The sequence below is a fragment of the Drosophila bipectinata genome, chromosome 3R (assembly GCF_030179905.1).
Source record: "Drosophila bipectinata strain 14024-0381.07 chromosome 3R, DbipHiC1v2, whole genome shotgun sequence".
Lineage (NCBI taxonomy): Eukaryota > Metazoa > Arthropoda > Insecta > Diptera > Drosophilidae > Drosophila > Drosophila bipectinata.
The window spans coordinates 26,895,449-26,908,812 of record NC_091739.1 but is presented as its reverse complement, the minus strand read 5'-3'; the positions used below and the strand labels follow the sequence as shown (position 1 = coordinate 26,908,812).

The 13,364-nt window shown below is 42.7% G+C and overlaps 3 protein-coding genes across 4 annotated transcripts; 1 reads left to right on the top strand and 2 right to left on the bottom strand.

The window, feature by feature from the left end:
• The first annotated feature begins 421 nt into the window (after positions 1 to 421).
• Positions 422 to 6,929, top strand: LOC108122033 ((E3-independent) E2 ubiquitin-conjugating enzyme UBE2O). 2 transcript variants are annotated; one of them, XM_017236474.3, is made up of 10 exons: positions 422 to 570; positions 1,539 to 1,952; positions 2,186 to 2,448; positions 2,507 to 2,711; positions 2,773 to 3,025; positions 3,085 to 3,814; positions 3,882 to 4,806; positions 4,870 to 5,767; positions 5,824 to 6,042; positions 6,096 to 6,929. In XM_017236474.3, exons 2-10 carry the CDS (start codon positions 1,554 to 1,556, stop codon positions 6,314 to 6,316), a joined length of 4,113 nt encoding a protein of 1,370 aa, XP_017091963.2. In that variant the 5' UTR covers positions 422 to 570; positions 1,539 to 1,553; the 3' UTR covers positions 6,317 to 6,929. The 2 variants fall into 2 exon arrangements, with proteins under 2 accessions (XP_017091963.2, XP_017091964.2); XM_017236475.3 differs by lacking the exon at positions 422 to 570 and adding an exon at positions 1,165 to 1,434.
• On the bottom strand, positions 6,892 to 8,621 carry LOC108122034 (spaetzle-processing enzyme-like). The gene is made up of 4 exons (XM_017236476.3): positions 8,495 to 8,621; positions 7,978 to 8,373; positions 7,409 to 7,718; positions 6,892 to 7,344 (listed from the first exon to the last, which is right to left on the bottom strand). Exons 1-4 carry the CDS (start codon positions 8,559 to 8,561, stop codon positions 6,918 to 6,920), a joined length of 1,200 nt encoding a protein of 399 aa, XP_017091965.2. The 5' UTR covers positions 8,562 to 8,621; the 3' UTR covers positions 6,892 to 6,917.
• Positions 8,622 to 10,547: 1,926 nt separating this feature from the next.
• Positions 10,548 to 12,218, bottom strand: LOC108122035 (CLIP domain-containing serine protease B4-like). The gene is made up of 3 exons (XM_017236477.3): positions 12,091 to 12,218; positions 11,334 to 11,928; positions 10,548 to 11,003 (listed from the first exon to the last, which is right to left on the bottom strand). The coding sequence occupies exons 1-3, from the start codon at positions 12,194 to 12,196 to the stop codon at positions 10,589 to 10,591; spliced, it is 1,116 nt and encodes a 371-aa protein (XP_017091966.2). The 5' UTR covers positions 12,197 to 12,218; the 3' UTR covers positions 10,548 to 10,588.
• Positions 12,219 to 13,364: the final 1,146 nt, after the last annotated feature.

Below are 13,364 nucleotides of genomic sequence, written 5' to 3'. Positions count from 1 at the left end.
TTGACAGGTCATTTTTGACCTCAAAAAAGTAGACCATGTTCGAGAAAAAGGAAAGAATTCAAATGAAGGATAATTAAAGGGGGATTTCTACCATGTAAATTAAAAAAAAATGTATTTCTGTACATTTTCTGTTCTGTAAAATGCATTTCCAGATGTGTATGTATATATATACAACAACATATATATATATTTTTTACTCCCAAGTTTTTAATTTTGAGCCGAAAAAGTTATCGGCTGTTTTTTTTATTTGTGTCAAGCGCGAGGGTCAGCGAGTTTTAAAATCCGTTTTTTTCGAAATCATGTTCAAAAGCTCATAATTTGCTTTTGATTCATTTATTTTCTATGTGTATCGACAGATAGTTGTAAAATTTTATTTATATATAGTAAAGACAAAAAGGAAAGTTGGAAACTAAATCAAAGAGCCCCTTGATTTTCGAGTTTTGAGAAACATAGTTTGAAAGTTTCATTTTATACTCGAAAGACAAAGAAACACATTAAATTTCTGTGAAGAATTCTGAGAACGATTTTATTTTTTTTCCAGTACGGATCAACCTTTTTTTTTTACAAACGGTGAGTTTTCCATTTTATACTACTCGAATAGAATAGCCTGTTTTAAAGATTAGCGCCATTTTGAATTACTTCTGCCCCTTTTTTCGGTAAAATGTTTTTCTGCATTATCGGGTCAATAGGTTTTGCATAAATTTGCCATGCTGTTTTCATTGAGGCTTCTATAAAATCATCGAAAAAGAAATAATTCCATAAAAAAACAGAGAAATTTTAAAATGCCAACATTTAAAATTTGTGCCTTAATCGAACATCGGGAATAGGTCGAAGCTATCGATGGCTAGATGTGGCGCCACCTACATATACGTTTTGAGCTAACTCTTGAACCGATTAAACAAACAGCTGATTGACAGCTCATTAATGTAGTGAGCTCGCACAAGAAATAATCTTATTAAATTAGAAAATTTTTATTAAAATAATTTATAATTTATTTTGAACATGGCTTCCCCGAACAAAACACTCCCCCTAATCGTTGGTCATGTACGAAGCGGATTGCGAACTGCTTACGAACCGCAATAGCATCGAACATGTTGGACAGCGCTCTACGTTTTGTTACGCGGCTTACGTGTCTAGTTTACGTTTTGTTGTTGTCTTCGCCGAGTTATTCTCAAAAGAACGAAGAAAAAGAATAAATTAATAGGCGGCAGGCGTAATGTAACAGATTGTAAATTTAACCGTGCTAGTAGGCGTTACGCCCTTAGTCTGAGTTTGTCGTTTTGTTGTTGTACATTTTGGCCGTTTTATTTAATAGTTTTTTTAGAGGTTTTGGCAAAATTAACCAATTAAATTAGGATATCCGCGTAGTGTATAAATTTAATGCAGCCCCCAGAGAAGCAGCTTCGGTGATTGTAGTTTGTAGCCCAGAGTCAGGTAGAGTGGTGGGGTGACAGCGAAGAACTCGCATGCCACGCAAATTTAAGCGAAAGCTTCGCAGCCTCGAGAGCGCACTCTGATTCCGCTTTCCATGTGCACAGTTCACCATTGGTAACATGTCAAGTCAAGTGGTGGGCGCTGCCCTCGGTGGCGCCCCAGCAGACCGTCCGTCCTCCGAGGACAATGGTCGACAGCAGCAACAAAATAAAAAGGACTCGGAACCAGTGGTGACGACGACAGGCAAGGACCCTCGCCCAACGAACACCGCCCGACGAACTGGTGGCGGCCAGGCGCCATCCAAGAACCAAACTGGCAACAACGAGTGCCAGTTCTTCTTCGAGGACGAGGTCTTCCGCATTGATCGCCGTGGACGTGTCCATTTCGGCGTGATAACCGAGACGGCGGAATCCTATTCCTCCGACGAGGAGGAGGAGGTGGACGAGGTTCTGGCCAAGGGCGAGGTGCGCGTGGCCTTCTATCCCGATGGCAAGGAGGTGGTGCACACGGAACAAGCGGTGAGTAAGCCCTTCCTCCTCCCCGCCCATAGCCCCATTCCACCACTCCTTCCCAGCCCCCCAGCCAGTTGAGGTTATGTAATGCCTCTCGAATAACAGTTAACCGTCCTATTTGGACAACTGTTTTCGGTCTGTTTGTGCCGTTTGTTTTCATTGCTTCTGCTTTTTTTTCAATTTCGGCAATAACACGTGTTTGTTTGTTCTCCATGTTACTCGAAACCTACTTGGAACAGATTGGCCTTGCTGACAGAACTCTAATGCCAGGGGATGTCGTGAGGCGATGCCTGCCAGGACAGAAGAATCTCATCGGCCAAGCCGGCTACGTTCGGGATGTAAACGTTCGCGCCGATGTCAAGGTCTTGGGCTCCAAGTATGTCATCAAAAACGTACCCGCTGAGCGGCTTCGACCCATCTCCGAGTGGACCAGGGACGTGCCAGTGTGCCTGGGCACCTGGATAGGCACCACCGTCAATGTGGATGAGTGCGCGGTGCTCAAGTAAGTCGGAATATACCCATTGGCTCAAGTATTTTATTAAAAACTGTATAATTTACAGATCTGTTAATGGTGGTCGTATAGAAATCACCTCCAACGACTTCCACAAGTTCAAAGATGCAGTTTCGCCGTGCGCTCGAGAAGTCTTCAATCCGAATGTCTACTATCCGGGCAACGTTGTGGTGGGTCGTCTTCCGCCCCAGGATCGCATCAAGAACCTGACTCCAGATATCTCCTTGCCAACCAATCGTAAAAGTCGAGCAGTGGTAGGATTAGTCCGCTTGATTTTCTTAAAATAAAAATTAAATTATTCAATTTCCTTTTCAGTACACTGTGGAATCTATACGCACCACGTCCGTCAACGTGGCCTGGACCTGTCGCGCCATTTCTCAGACCGATAATGGCACGGATACTGATCCGCTCAAACATCCCAATACGAACATTAAGGGCGAGGACCTGGACGGCGTAAAGCGCCTTAATATATACGAATCCTACATGCTGCAAATCCACGATCGATTCTACCTCAAATATTCAAAATGTGATACATTAGTTAAACACGCGGACTGGGAGGAGGAGCAAGGTAAGGTGTACCAAGGCACTGCATTTAACTGGGAATTATTCCAAATAATTCACTTTTAGCGGAGAAATACCTTACTATTTTTCAACGCCAACGTCTTGAGAGTATGGTCGCAAAGGATCCCCCGGGTAACAGTCCGGCTCCTTCAAGTAGCGGAAATGCCCGTAAGTTCCGCCGCTTGGTGAGCAAGCCAAGCGTCACGAAGTTGCCCCGACCGATTTGCGATAAACATCTCTCGCAATCTGCGTCGAAAATTCAGTCGGGTGACAACGAGGAGGCCTGGGAGTCCGGTGACGATGAGGAGGACGAAGAGACAGTTCCAGAAACATTGGAACCTGCAGAGAGTCCAGAAAAATTAGCAGGTGGCGCCGATGTTGTAGAATCTGCCGATGGCACGCCGCAAGCTCCAAAAAATGCCACGCGATATATAAAGCCCAGACGTCACATAAAGAAGAAAATTAGGAGTGTGAAAAAGCTGATAGGTTCGCCATTCAGCAAGAAAGAGCTGGATCCCAAGGACGGCGATGAGATTGTGGTGGAGACGTTGGTGGTCTATAGCTCAGTTACGGTGGTGTGGCAGGATGGCAGTGTGGAGGCGGGGATACACTCCACCCAGCTGTACCCGATCCATCATCTCGATAACCACGAATTTTTCCCCGGCGACTTTGTCAACAAAGCCAACGAAAACAGCACTGGAGCCACTGATTACGGTGTGATTCAGTGCGTGGATCATGACGAACGAATTGCCAAGGTCAAGTGGTTTAATATTTACTCCAAAGCAGATAATCCTGTGTAAGTGTTTGTTGGATTTCGAGGAGTAGACTAATGAGAGCCACTAATTGATGTATTTTTCTTGCAGCCCCACGTGCCGAGAGTCGGAAGAATTAAGCGTCTATGACTTGAAGGATCACAGTGACTACCAATACCGTCCCGGCACCATGGTGATTCGGGTGTCGAACTTCACAGGCGAAGACATCAACTCAACTGCTGGACAGGTGATTGACAACTTTCCTGATGGCCGGGTCAGGGTTTGGTGGGCAAAGGGTCACATCACAATGTGCTATCCACAAGACCTTTTCGAGATAAACCATAGCGATCAGGAGCACGACGGTTATGACACGGACCAGTCGGGGGACTCGTGGGAGACTCAGTCGGAGAACAGTCAGGTCAATATGAGTCTGTCCTCGCTGGACGGCGAGGAGCACATTCTAAAGGGAGTAGACCTAGCGAGAGAGGCAGTGGAGCGTCTGGAAAAGAGCTACCGTGTTTTGCCCTGTATACGAAAGCCGGAAGTGCTTCTTGACCTGGTTTCCGTGTATAAGAATTGTGTATTCCTCGACAGTATGTTCAACACCAACTTCTTCCACGAAGAGCACTTTCAAGGCATTGTTCGTCGCAAACGGTCCAAAAAAGGGTCCCCATGTCACGACTGTGGAATTTGTGGCGAAGCTGCAAGGGCAACGACGCCCGAAGCTGCAGCCAAAATTTTGGCGGATGTCGCAGCGGCCATTGCTGGTCACTCCAGCCAGACGCCCACTAAGAGGAAATCTTCGACCGAGGGGGACGAAGTCCAGTGCAAAAAGACCACTGCCACTACAGTCAATGAGGACTCTGAGGAGGAGGAAGATGAGGAGGATGAAAACTCGATGTGCGAGCTCAAACTTACCGAAAGCGAATCTAAGCTCAGCCGCGAGGAACTTATAGACAAGCTTCACAGTGAGTTTACCGAAATGTTCAAAGAGGCACAGGATAGCATCCACAAGGCGTTCGAAATACACATGAAGGTAGGCTTCTAACTATACTATACTAAATATAGAATATAATATTAAATAAAAAATCATTTGCAGAGCGATTCTGGAATCGTCCACTCACGGCAGGAAAACGCTGGCGAAGAAACCAACGAATTTAGGAACAAATCGCTGAAAGAGATCCATGTTGAGTTAATGGCCAAACCAAATGTCGATGTGTGCGAAGTGTTTTGCTTTTTGATGAAGGAGCAGATGGCTAAATGCCGAAAGCTTATCATCGAGACCTATAAACAGGCCAAGAGCGAAAAGAACGATGAAGAGGAGGTGAGCGAAGCGGAAGAAGCCACAGAGGATGATGATCCTGCACAGGCTGACAATGAGGCCATGGAACAGCCTCTCAACCTCAACGGTCTGTCTGAATCCTTACCACCAATACCCGGTCCCATGGCCTGTTCGTCACCATCAGCTATGCCTGAATCTCTAGATACAAGCACGCCTCCTTTGTTCGAGAGTTGCTTTCAAGTGCTGCCCAATGCTCCGGCAGCCCATCACTTTATCGGAACCTCAATTACGCCGACCAACAAGTCACAGTACCAGAGGGCGGTGCAGCGCGAGTACCGCATGCTGCAAGCCTCCCTGCCGCCCGGCGTGATAGTGCGAGCCTATGAGGATCGCATGGACCTCATGTCTGTCATGATGGTTGGGCCCAAGCGTACTCCCTACCAGAACGCTCTGTTCTTCTTTGACTTCCAAATGGGGCGCGAATATCCGAAGCACCCGCCCGTGTGCCACTACATCAGCTACTGCACGGAGCGGCTCAATCCGAACTTGTACGAGGAGGGGAAGGTGTGCGTCTCGCTGCTGGGTACCTGGTCAGGTCGCGACACCGAAGTGTGGTCCCCTACCAGCACCATGCTGCAGGTTCTCGTCTCCATACAAGGCCTCATACTAGTCGATGAGCCCTACTACAACGAGGCTGGCTACGAAAAACAAAGAGGTGAGATTTAGAGACTACGATTTTACCAAAAACAGGCTAATAAAGTGCCTTTTCAGGGACGCAATTGGGTAATGAAAACTCTCGTGTCTACAACGAGATGGCCATCATTAAGATTGCCCATTCAACGGTCAAACAGTTGAAGAATCCGCCTCTGATTTTCCGCCAAGAACTGATAGACCACTTCAAGGAGTTTGGCGGAGAGTTGCATGGTCGCATGCAGGCCTGGTCGGAATACTCGCTGGAGGCACAACGTCGCCGTATAGCCTGCATCAAGGGTAAGTGGCAAATCAATCACTCAGTATTGACCCTAACCCTAACCTACTTTTAGACATGCCCGAGGACTACAAGGCGCCATGTGACATGCCAGAGTTCCCCCTGCTGCCCTGCAGCCGAGGTTTTTGCATTGCGGTCAAGGGTGTTTTGGCGCAACTGCAAACCGAATTGACTGCCCTAGAAGCTAGTAGTCCGGAGGGGAAGGAGGAACGTAGTGGCATTGAAGCTTCAACGGGAACCGGAACTGCACCGCGTGCTGCTCCCGAGGAGGTCTAACTACCGAAAATGGAGTGACCCCTGCCAAGCCCTTGCCTGTGAAATTGGTGCCTCAAATGCGAAACACAAGACTTTTGCCGCCTCTGTTCGGGATTCAGTCTGGCCTCCGGCAATGGGCTATGTTTTATATTTACGCTATCGAATCTCGAATTTGTTCTCTCGAATTGCTGGCAATATGCCTCTTAGTTAAAATAATTTCCTAAATTTATTGCTAATATTACTATTTTTCCACAACAAAAAAACTCAAAAATAATGGAAAAAAAAATTTATGATAAGCTCAAGTACATATATGCGTATATAGCACTTAGCTAAACTAGATTGTACATGGCTATGCCTCTCATGTAATGTCAATTTTATTAGTTTTTAGTTATGGGCCGCAAACCAGTGGCGTTTTGTTAGGTGTATCGTTTGGAATATTTGTGTCCTGGTCTGGTCTGGTTTGGTCCATGTAAATCTTTGTAAATCCCCGCGCTGCGTTATAGTTGGAATTCCACTAGAGCTTAGCTTAGTTAGTCTAGCCCCAGCCCCAAATCGCATCATGTACGTTAATATTGTAAGCTAGCCAATGCAAGAAGTGTGAATAAATTAGCAATTTTATTTATTATGCCTCCAATTTCTGCTGTATCCAATCGACGTAGGGCCCGGTGCGAGTATAAACTCCCGGCCATCCCTTAAAGCCACAGGATTCAGGACCGAAAGAGGTAACACCAGCTGCGTAGAATATGTCCCGGGGTCCAGAGTTGAGTGTCACCATTAGTGGTCCACCGGAGTCGCCCCCGCAGGTGTCGACACGATGCTCGCCACCGGCACACATCTGGGTCTCGTTCAGCCGAATCTTGAAAATGCTGTACTTCTCCTGGCAGCTGGTCAGGTTCCACACATCCACACTTATCTTCAGCTTGATGGGACTGGGCTGGTTGTTCTCCGTCAGACCCCATCCGGCTGCATCCATGGAGTAGCCTGTGAAAAGATTATTACGCACCTGCTCACTTGTGGGCAAGCAAATGGGTCGGACATAGTCGGTATACCTAACAATGAAGAGGAAGTTTATACAAAGTATTCCTATAAAAGACCCAGAATGAGGTCACTTACGTCACACTCTGCTTTAGACGCACCAGAGCAATATCGTTTCTTTGGTCCACCGAGTTGGGCACATACTTATCATGGAGGATGGTCTTCTCCACTCCGATATCTATGTGCATGGGCGCGCAGACCTGCTGGCCGTTCATCAGTTTCACGCAATCGGGACTAACTCGGGTATCCCACTCCCCCAGGCGAACGCTGTGCAACGTGGATTTGGATTCATCTAGTTTCCGGCTGGCCAGGCAGTGTCCGGCGGTCAAGACATAGCGGGAGTTGATCAAAGATCCGCCGCAGTTGAAACTAAGAGAATCCGAAATAACTGCAAGCAATATATATTTTTAAATCATTAAAATAATTATAGAAAATGTAGGACGCTTGTTATTTGATGATAATGCAGCGTGGACTTTGTGTTTTTTTTTATATATGTATAAACCATATTCCTCTAAGATTTGTTTTTGGTTTACTGATTAAATAAAAAGAATAGTTTTCGTATCAGCTTATAAATAATAAAACAGAAAAATAAAAAACATATTAGTGAAACAAAATATGCCTACAAGTGATTTGTGCTTTGGACTCACGTTTTTTATACTGAAGCATTACCATCCACGGGAATTCCCAGAGACTTGTGTTTTGCCCACCAATGATACGATCCGAGAACAAAAACCCACAAGTGTCGTCTCCGGGTAGAACATTGCCCGGCAGAGGTCCCTCATCGTCCGCAGTACTTTTAATCTCTGTGTTTCCGCTACGTTTGCTCTGAGGACAGCAGACCAGAATCCTCTCCAGGACAGGTCGGTTATTCTTTCGGTTGTCGAGGCCACACTGACTGTTCTTGAGAAGAGTCCGTTGAGCTGGAGTAGGCTGGGTCGTTTCCAGGATATTGGACAAGTAGGGGCAGCTGGTTATGTGGACGCACTGGCCAGTCTCGTCACCCTCCTGGGGCCTGCAACTGCCGAAGCTGATTTGCGCCGCATCTGGAAGAATGGAGCACGGCGTATCAGAGCACTGCGAATTGCGATGCAATTGAACAGAACGGCGGAGGTCAAACCGGTTTCCCCCGACACCTTCTCCGTGTCCCATGGACAGGCAACCCACCTAATCCAGCTCGTAAAGTGCCGAGCAGCAGTAGTACCAGCGGTAGCAAATTTTGATCCGTCACCATCTCGTCGTATCGGCTTCCAAGCGGAGACTAGCTGCGCTCTCCGTCAGTCGGGCTTAGTTAAGACCGAGCGCTATCTCTGGAGCAGAGTGGAGCAGATCAAAGGTAATCTAGATCATCAGCTTTGCTGATACTGATATTGATGAGTTTTCCCATCTATGTATATTTCTGTGGAAAACCCATTACCCATTGATGCAGATTTATAGATTAGCCCTTTTTCGTCATGTTGCGAGCACTACTATGCACTTGCCCTATACGGGGGTTCTCTTAACCGGTTATCCACTTCTCAGAACATTCACCATTTCTTATTGATATTTTTTTATTTCATTCTCACATAAACATATTAATTAACATCTGGGGAAACTCCTGGTTAGGATTGTAAACTGACAATCAACTTTTTTTCTATTTTTAAAAATTTATGTTCTGATATCGGATCTTTAAGAATGGTGCCAATCTTAACCATTATGAATATAATTGTGGTAATTTAATTACAGTAGTTATTATTATTGTAATTATTGTTATTTCTCCACTCTATTTTGAACCAAACTAGTAAAATATGTTAAAATAGAAATTAAATTTGGATGTTAGTTTTAGTTAATAAACGTTTCTATATTTAGTAGCTCTTCAGTTGCGATATTGCGCTTTTGGTTCGTCATTTATACGACATAATTCAAAAAATAAATCTTGATTGGTTTACAATTCATAAAGTTGGACACGAAGTTGGATAATATGTTCCATTCCAACTGTCAAGGCTTTTGGAAAGTATTCTGCAGATGGGTCCACTTATGCTCCTAAACCAAAAATTCTGTAACTAAGTGATTCGATCTAAGTGACTCTTTCCGTCATCTCGGGTGTTTCTTATATATCTTGACAGATATCTTGATATATCTGACAGAATAATAACTGTGCGTTTTTCGTTTTACTTTAAGGATTTTTAATGTTTATTAAGTACAATACCATTTACCATTATGCAATATATACCATTTTGCAAAAACAATAATAAGAAGAAAGCAAAGCTAACTTCGGGCGGAGCCGAAGTTGATATACCCTAGCAGCTAAAACCGGATATATATCGCAAACATCGGATATAGTTGGCCGATCCTTATGAACACATCATAATAAAACCAATTAACTTAAATAAAAAATCTAAAACAAGTCCCAAGCTTCTATCTTCAAAAATACGAAAGTTGATATTTCTACCAATAACCATTTCCGATCGTACAGTTATATGTCAGCTATAAGATATAGTCAACCAATCGTTATAAAATTTGGTAGGTCGGATTAACTTACCAAAAATATAATCTGTACCAAGTTCCAGCTTTCTATCTTCAAAAACACGAAAGTTGGGTCATTTCCGATCGTTCAGTTATATGGCAGCTATAAGATATAGTCGGCCGATCCTTATGAAATTTGGTAGGTCGGATCAACTGACCAAAAATAGAATCTGTACTAAATTCCAGCTTTCTATCTTCTAAAACACGGAAGTTGAGTCATTTCCGATCGTTCAGTTATATGGCAGCTATAAGATATAGTCGGCCGATCCTTATAAAATTTGGCATATCGTAATGGTTTGCCAAAAATAGCTCTCGTGTCAAATTCTCGTGTGAACTCTGTAACTCTAAAAACACCAAAGTTATATCATTTCCGATCAATCAGTTATATGGCAGCTATAGGATATAGTCGACCGATCCCGGTCGTTCCGACTTATATACTGCGTGCAAAGGAAAGAAGGGTGTGTGCAAAGTTTCAAGACGATAGCTTTAAAACTGAGAGACTAGTTCGCGTAGAAACAGACAGACAGACAGACGGACATGCTCATATCAACTCAGGAGGTGATCCTGATCAAGAATATATATACTTTATAGGGTCGGAGATGTCTCCTTCACTGCGTTGCACACTTTTGGACAAAATTATAATACCCTCTGCAAGGGTATAAAAATTAAATAACTTATACTACAATTGGATACTAATACATGAGATACGAATACGTTTTGGGGTGGTCAAGGAATCATCCGGGACTTATATTTCTTTTATGGCTTTAGACTTCTTTCAATCCAATTGAGATATTGAAACGTCTTTACATATAGACCTGGAAAATCACGAGCTCCACATTCTGTTGCACCAAAAGAGGTGATCCCAGCTAAGTAGGTCTTTTCACCCAAACGGCTCATTAGTGGGCCGCCGGAGTCACCGTTACAGGAGTCATTTCCGTGGTTAGAGCCAGCACATATATAAAATGTTTCATTCAAGCTCCCGTAATGTTTTGAGCAGCTTGATAATGGCATTTGCATCAGATCGGTCTTCAACAGTTTTGAACTCATAAAGGCAGTTTCCGTCTTACCCCAGCCGGCTACCGTCAATTGGGGACCCACATCTGGACTTTTATACGACGTCACTCCGACTCCGACCATTTTTAAACAAATGGGACTGATAGCTTCCGTAAAGCTAAAAAAAATAAAAGTTGAAAATTACATAAAATAACAGAACTCATTATTCACTAACTCTGAACAAAATATATTTTATCAGAGGCTGTAATATATTAAGTAATCATCTTTTTATGATATAGGTGGTCAGGAAATGCCAGCCAACATAGTAATATGTCAGCTAACGCTCAATAATCAACATAAATCATTAATGGTATCAAAAGATAGATCAAGCTTGAGTTACTTTGTAGGGTCGAAAATGATTCCTTCAATGATCCCCATAGATGATTACGCAATATAGATACAGCCCTCAAAAATATTCATAAATATTAAAGATGAATCAATGACTCACCTGACTGGCATATTAAGTCGCAAGAGAGCAATGTCGTTTATGAAACGTTTTCTCTTCCTAGCGAATTTGGGATGTATAATCGTCTTTTCTACCATAATATCGAGGTGAGGGCGTGCGCATTTAATTATTTTATACAATTGGTCAGGACAATCTTTTATGTCCCATTCTCCCAGACGCACACGAAGGTTATAAGCGTCATTTGAACTTTCACTGGTCACGCAGTGAGCAGCAGTCAGGACGTATCGGGAATTGATTAAAGATCCCCCACAACGAAAGCGGTTTTCCACTCCGTATATCGATATCCTTTCGTACTGAACCAGAGCCATCCAGGGAAATTCTTTGAAGGTTGTCGGTTGTCCGCCTACGATGCGTGTCTCAATCGGAGTATATCCGCAGGAGTCCACAGTTGGAAGCTTGTTTGCCGCTGTTGGACAGCAAACCGATGGGTTTTCGTTATCCCCGTCGCACTTGAATTGACTCAGTTTATGCTTCTTAGGATCTGTAAAAATGTGTTTCTCATTCAAAATTTTACGAATCGGATAACAATCTTTGAGTTGAACGCATTTTTCTCCGAAGACACATTTCTTGAATGCCACTATTTCATTAAAAAGAATTTTTAAATATAAACATAATTAGAAGACATGTAGTTATTGAATTGGAATTAATTCTTAAAAGTTCTTAAAATATAATTAAAATGTAATTACAATTTTTAATCACTTCCTTTTATAATATCTAATAAAATTATTCTAATAATTACCAGTTGGTTCCCGCGAAATAGCTCTCGTGTCAGTAGAAGTACTGACGAAGTAGAAGTACCGAAGAAGAAGTAGAAGTACTATTATCAATTTCGTCCACAAGAGCATATTGACGCTTTGAGGTTTCAACTAAGACTGCCCAAAAAATGTATTTTAATGTCCGAAGTAAGCTCGTTTTCATATTTTTCTATGATTCAGTTGACTATTTCTTATCTCTCCAACACAAATGCAAAATATTAAGAACAATGTTCTCAAGAATTAAGAAAACAAATAATTCTAATGAAATCTGTCTTTAGTTCTTAAAATAACAATGAAAATATTTTTTTTAACTTTAAAAAAAGTTTGATAAATGCTTTTTCTGAAATCATTACCATAAAATTTTTTAAAATTGTTACTAACGGAATCTTTCTTGATTCATGATTATGAAATCGACTGTTAATTTAAACCTACAAATCTAAAATCTATTAATTTAGCTATTAACTATATTTAGCTATTATTAAGATTAACAGATAATAGCTATTCAGATTTATACTCATGCAATGATTTCCATATAAATTCATACTTGAATGGTCCTGATGGAAAAATGATGTCCTAGAGAGATATCCGCCGTGAACGCAAGTCCTGCTATACTCGCTGTTTACGTGAGGGGCCGGTGTGCCGCAGCTTTAAGAGCGCGCCCGCGCTGAAGAGCGCACCAGCACTGAAGAGCGCACCCGCGCTGAAGAGCGCATCCGCGCTCGCCCCTCTTTGCGCTCTCGCTCCTTCGCCGGCCGTCGTCGATCGTAGTATATAGTATGCTGTATAGTTAGTGTCTGCACCCAGTGACCCCTTCAGTCACGACGTACCGGGAATTGATTAAAGATTTTATGCTCTTATGCAAAACTCTACGAAGCGGATCACATCTTCTAAGTTGGACGCATTTTCTCCGAAGACACATTTTTTTAATGCCACTTTTTCGTTTAAATATATATGAAATTGAATGTTACAATTTTAGCAATTCCACAAGAGTCTATCTAGTTGTTTGATTAAAAGGAATTTGTGATTAATTCTCAGAATATTAAATTCTTCGAAATTTCTTCTTTTTTTTTTGTTGAAATGTACAAAACAGATAATTACCAGCCAGTTTCCGGGAAATGATAATTAAAAGTACTATTATTAATTTAATCTACAAGAACATTTTGAATCTCAGAGGTTTCAAGTAAGACTGATCCAATAATATCTTGTAATGTCGAAAGTGAACGTTTTAACTTTTAATGATTCAGCCCACAATCGAGAT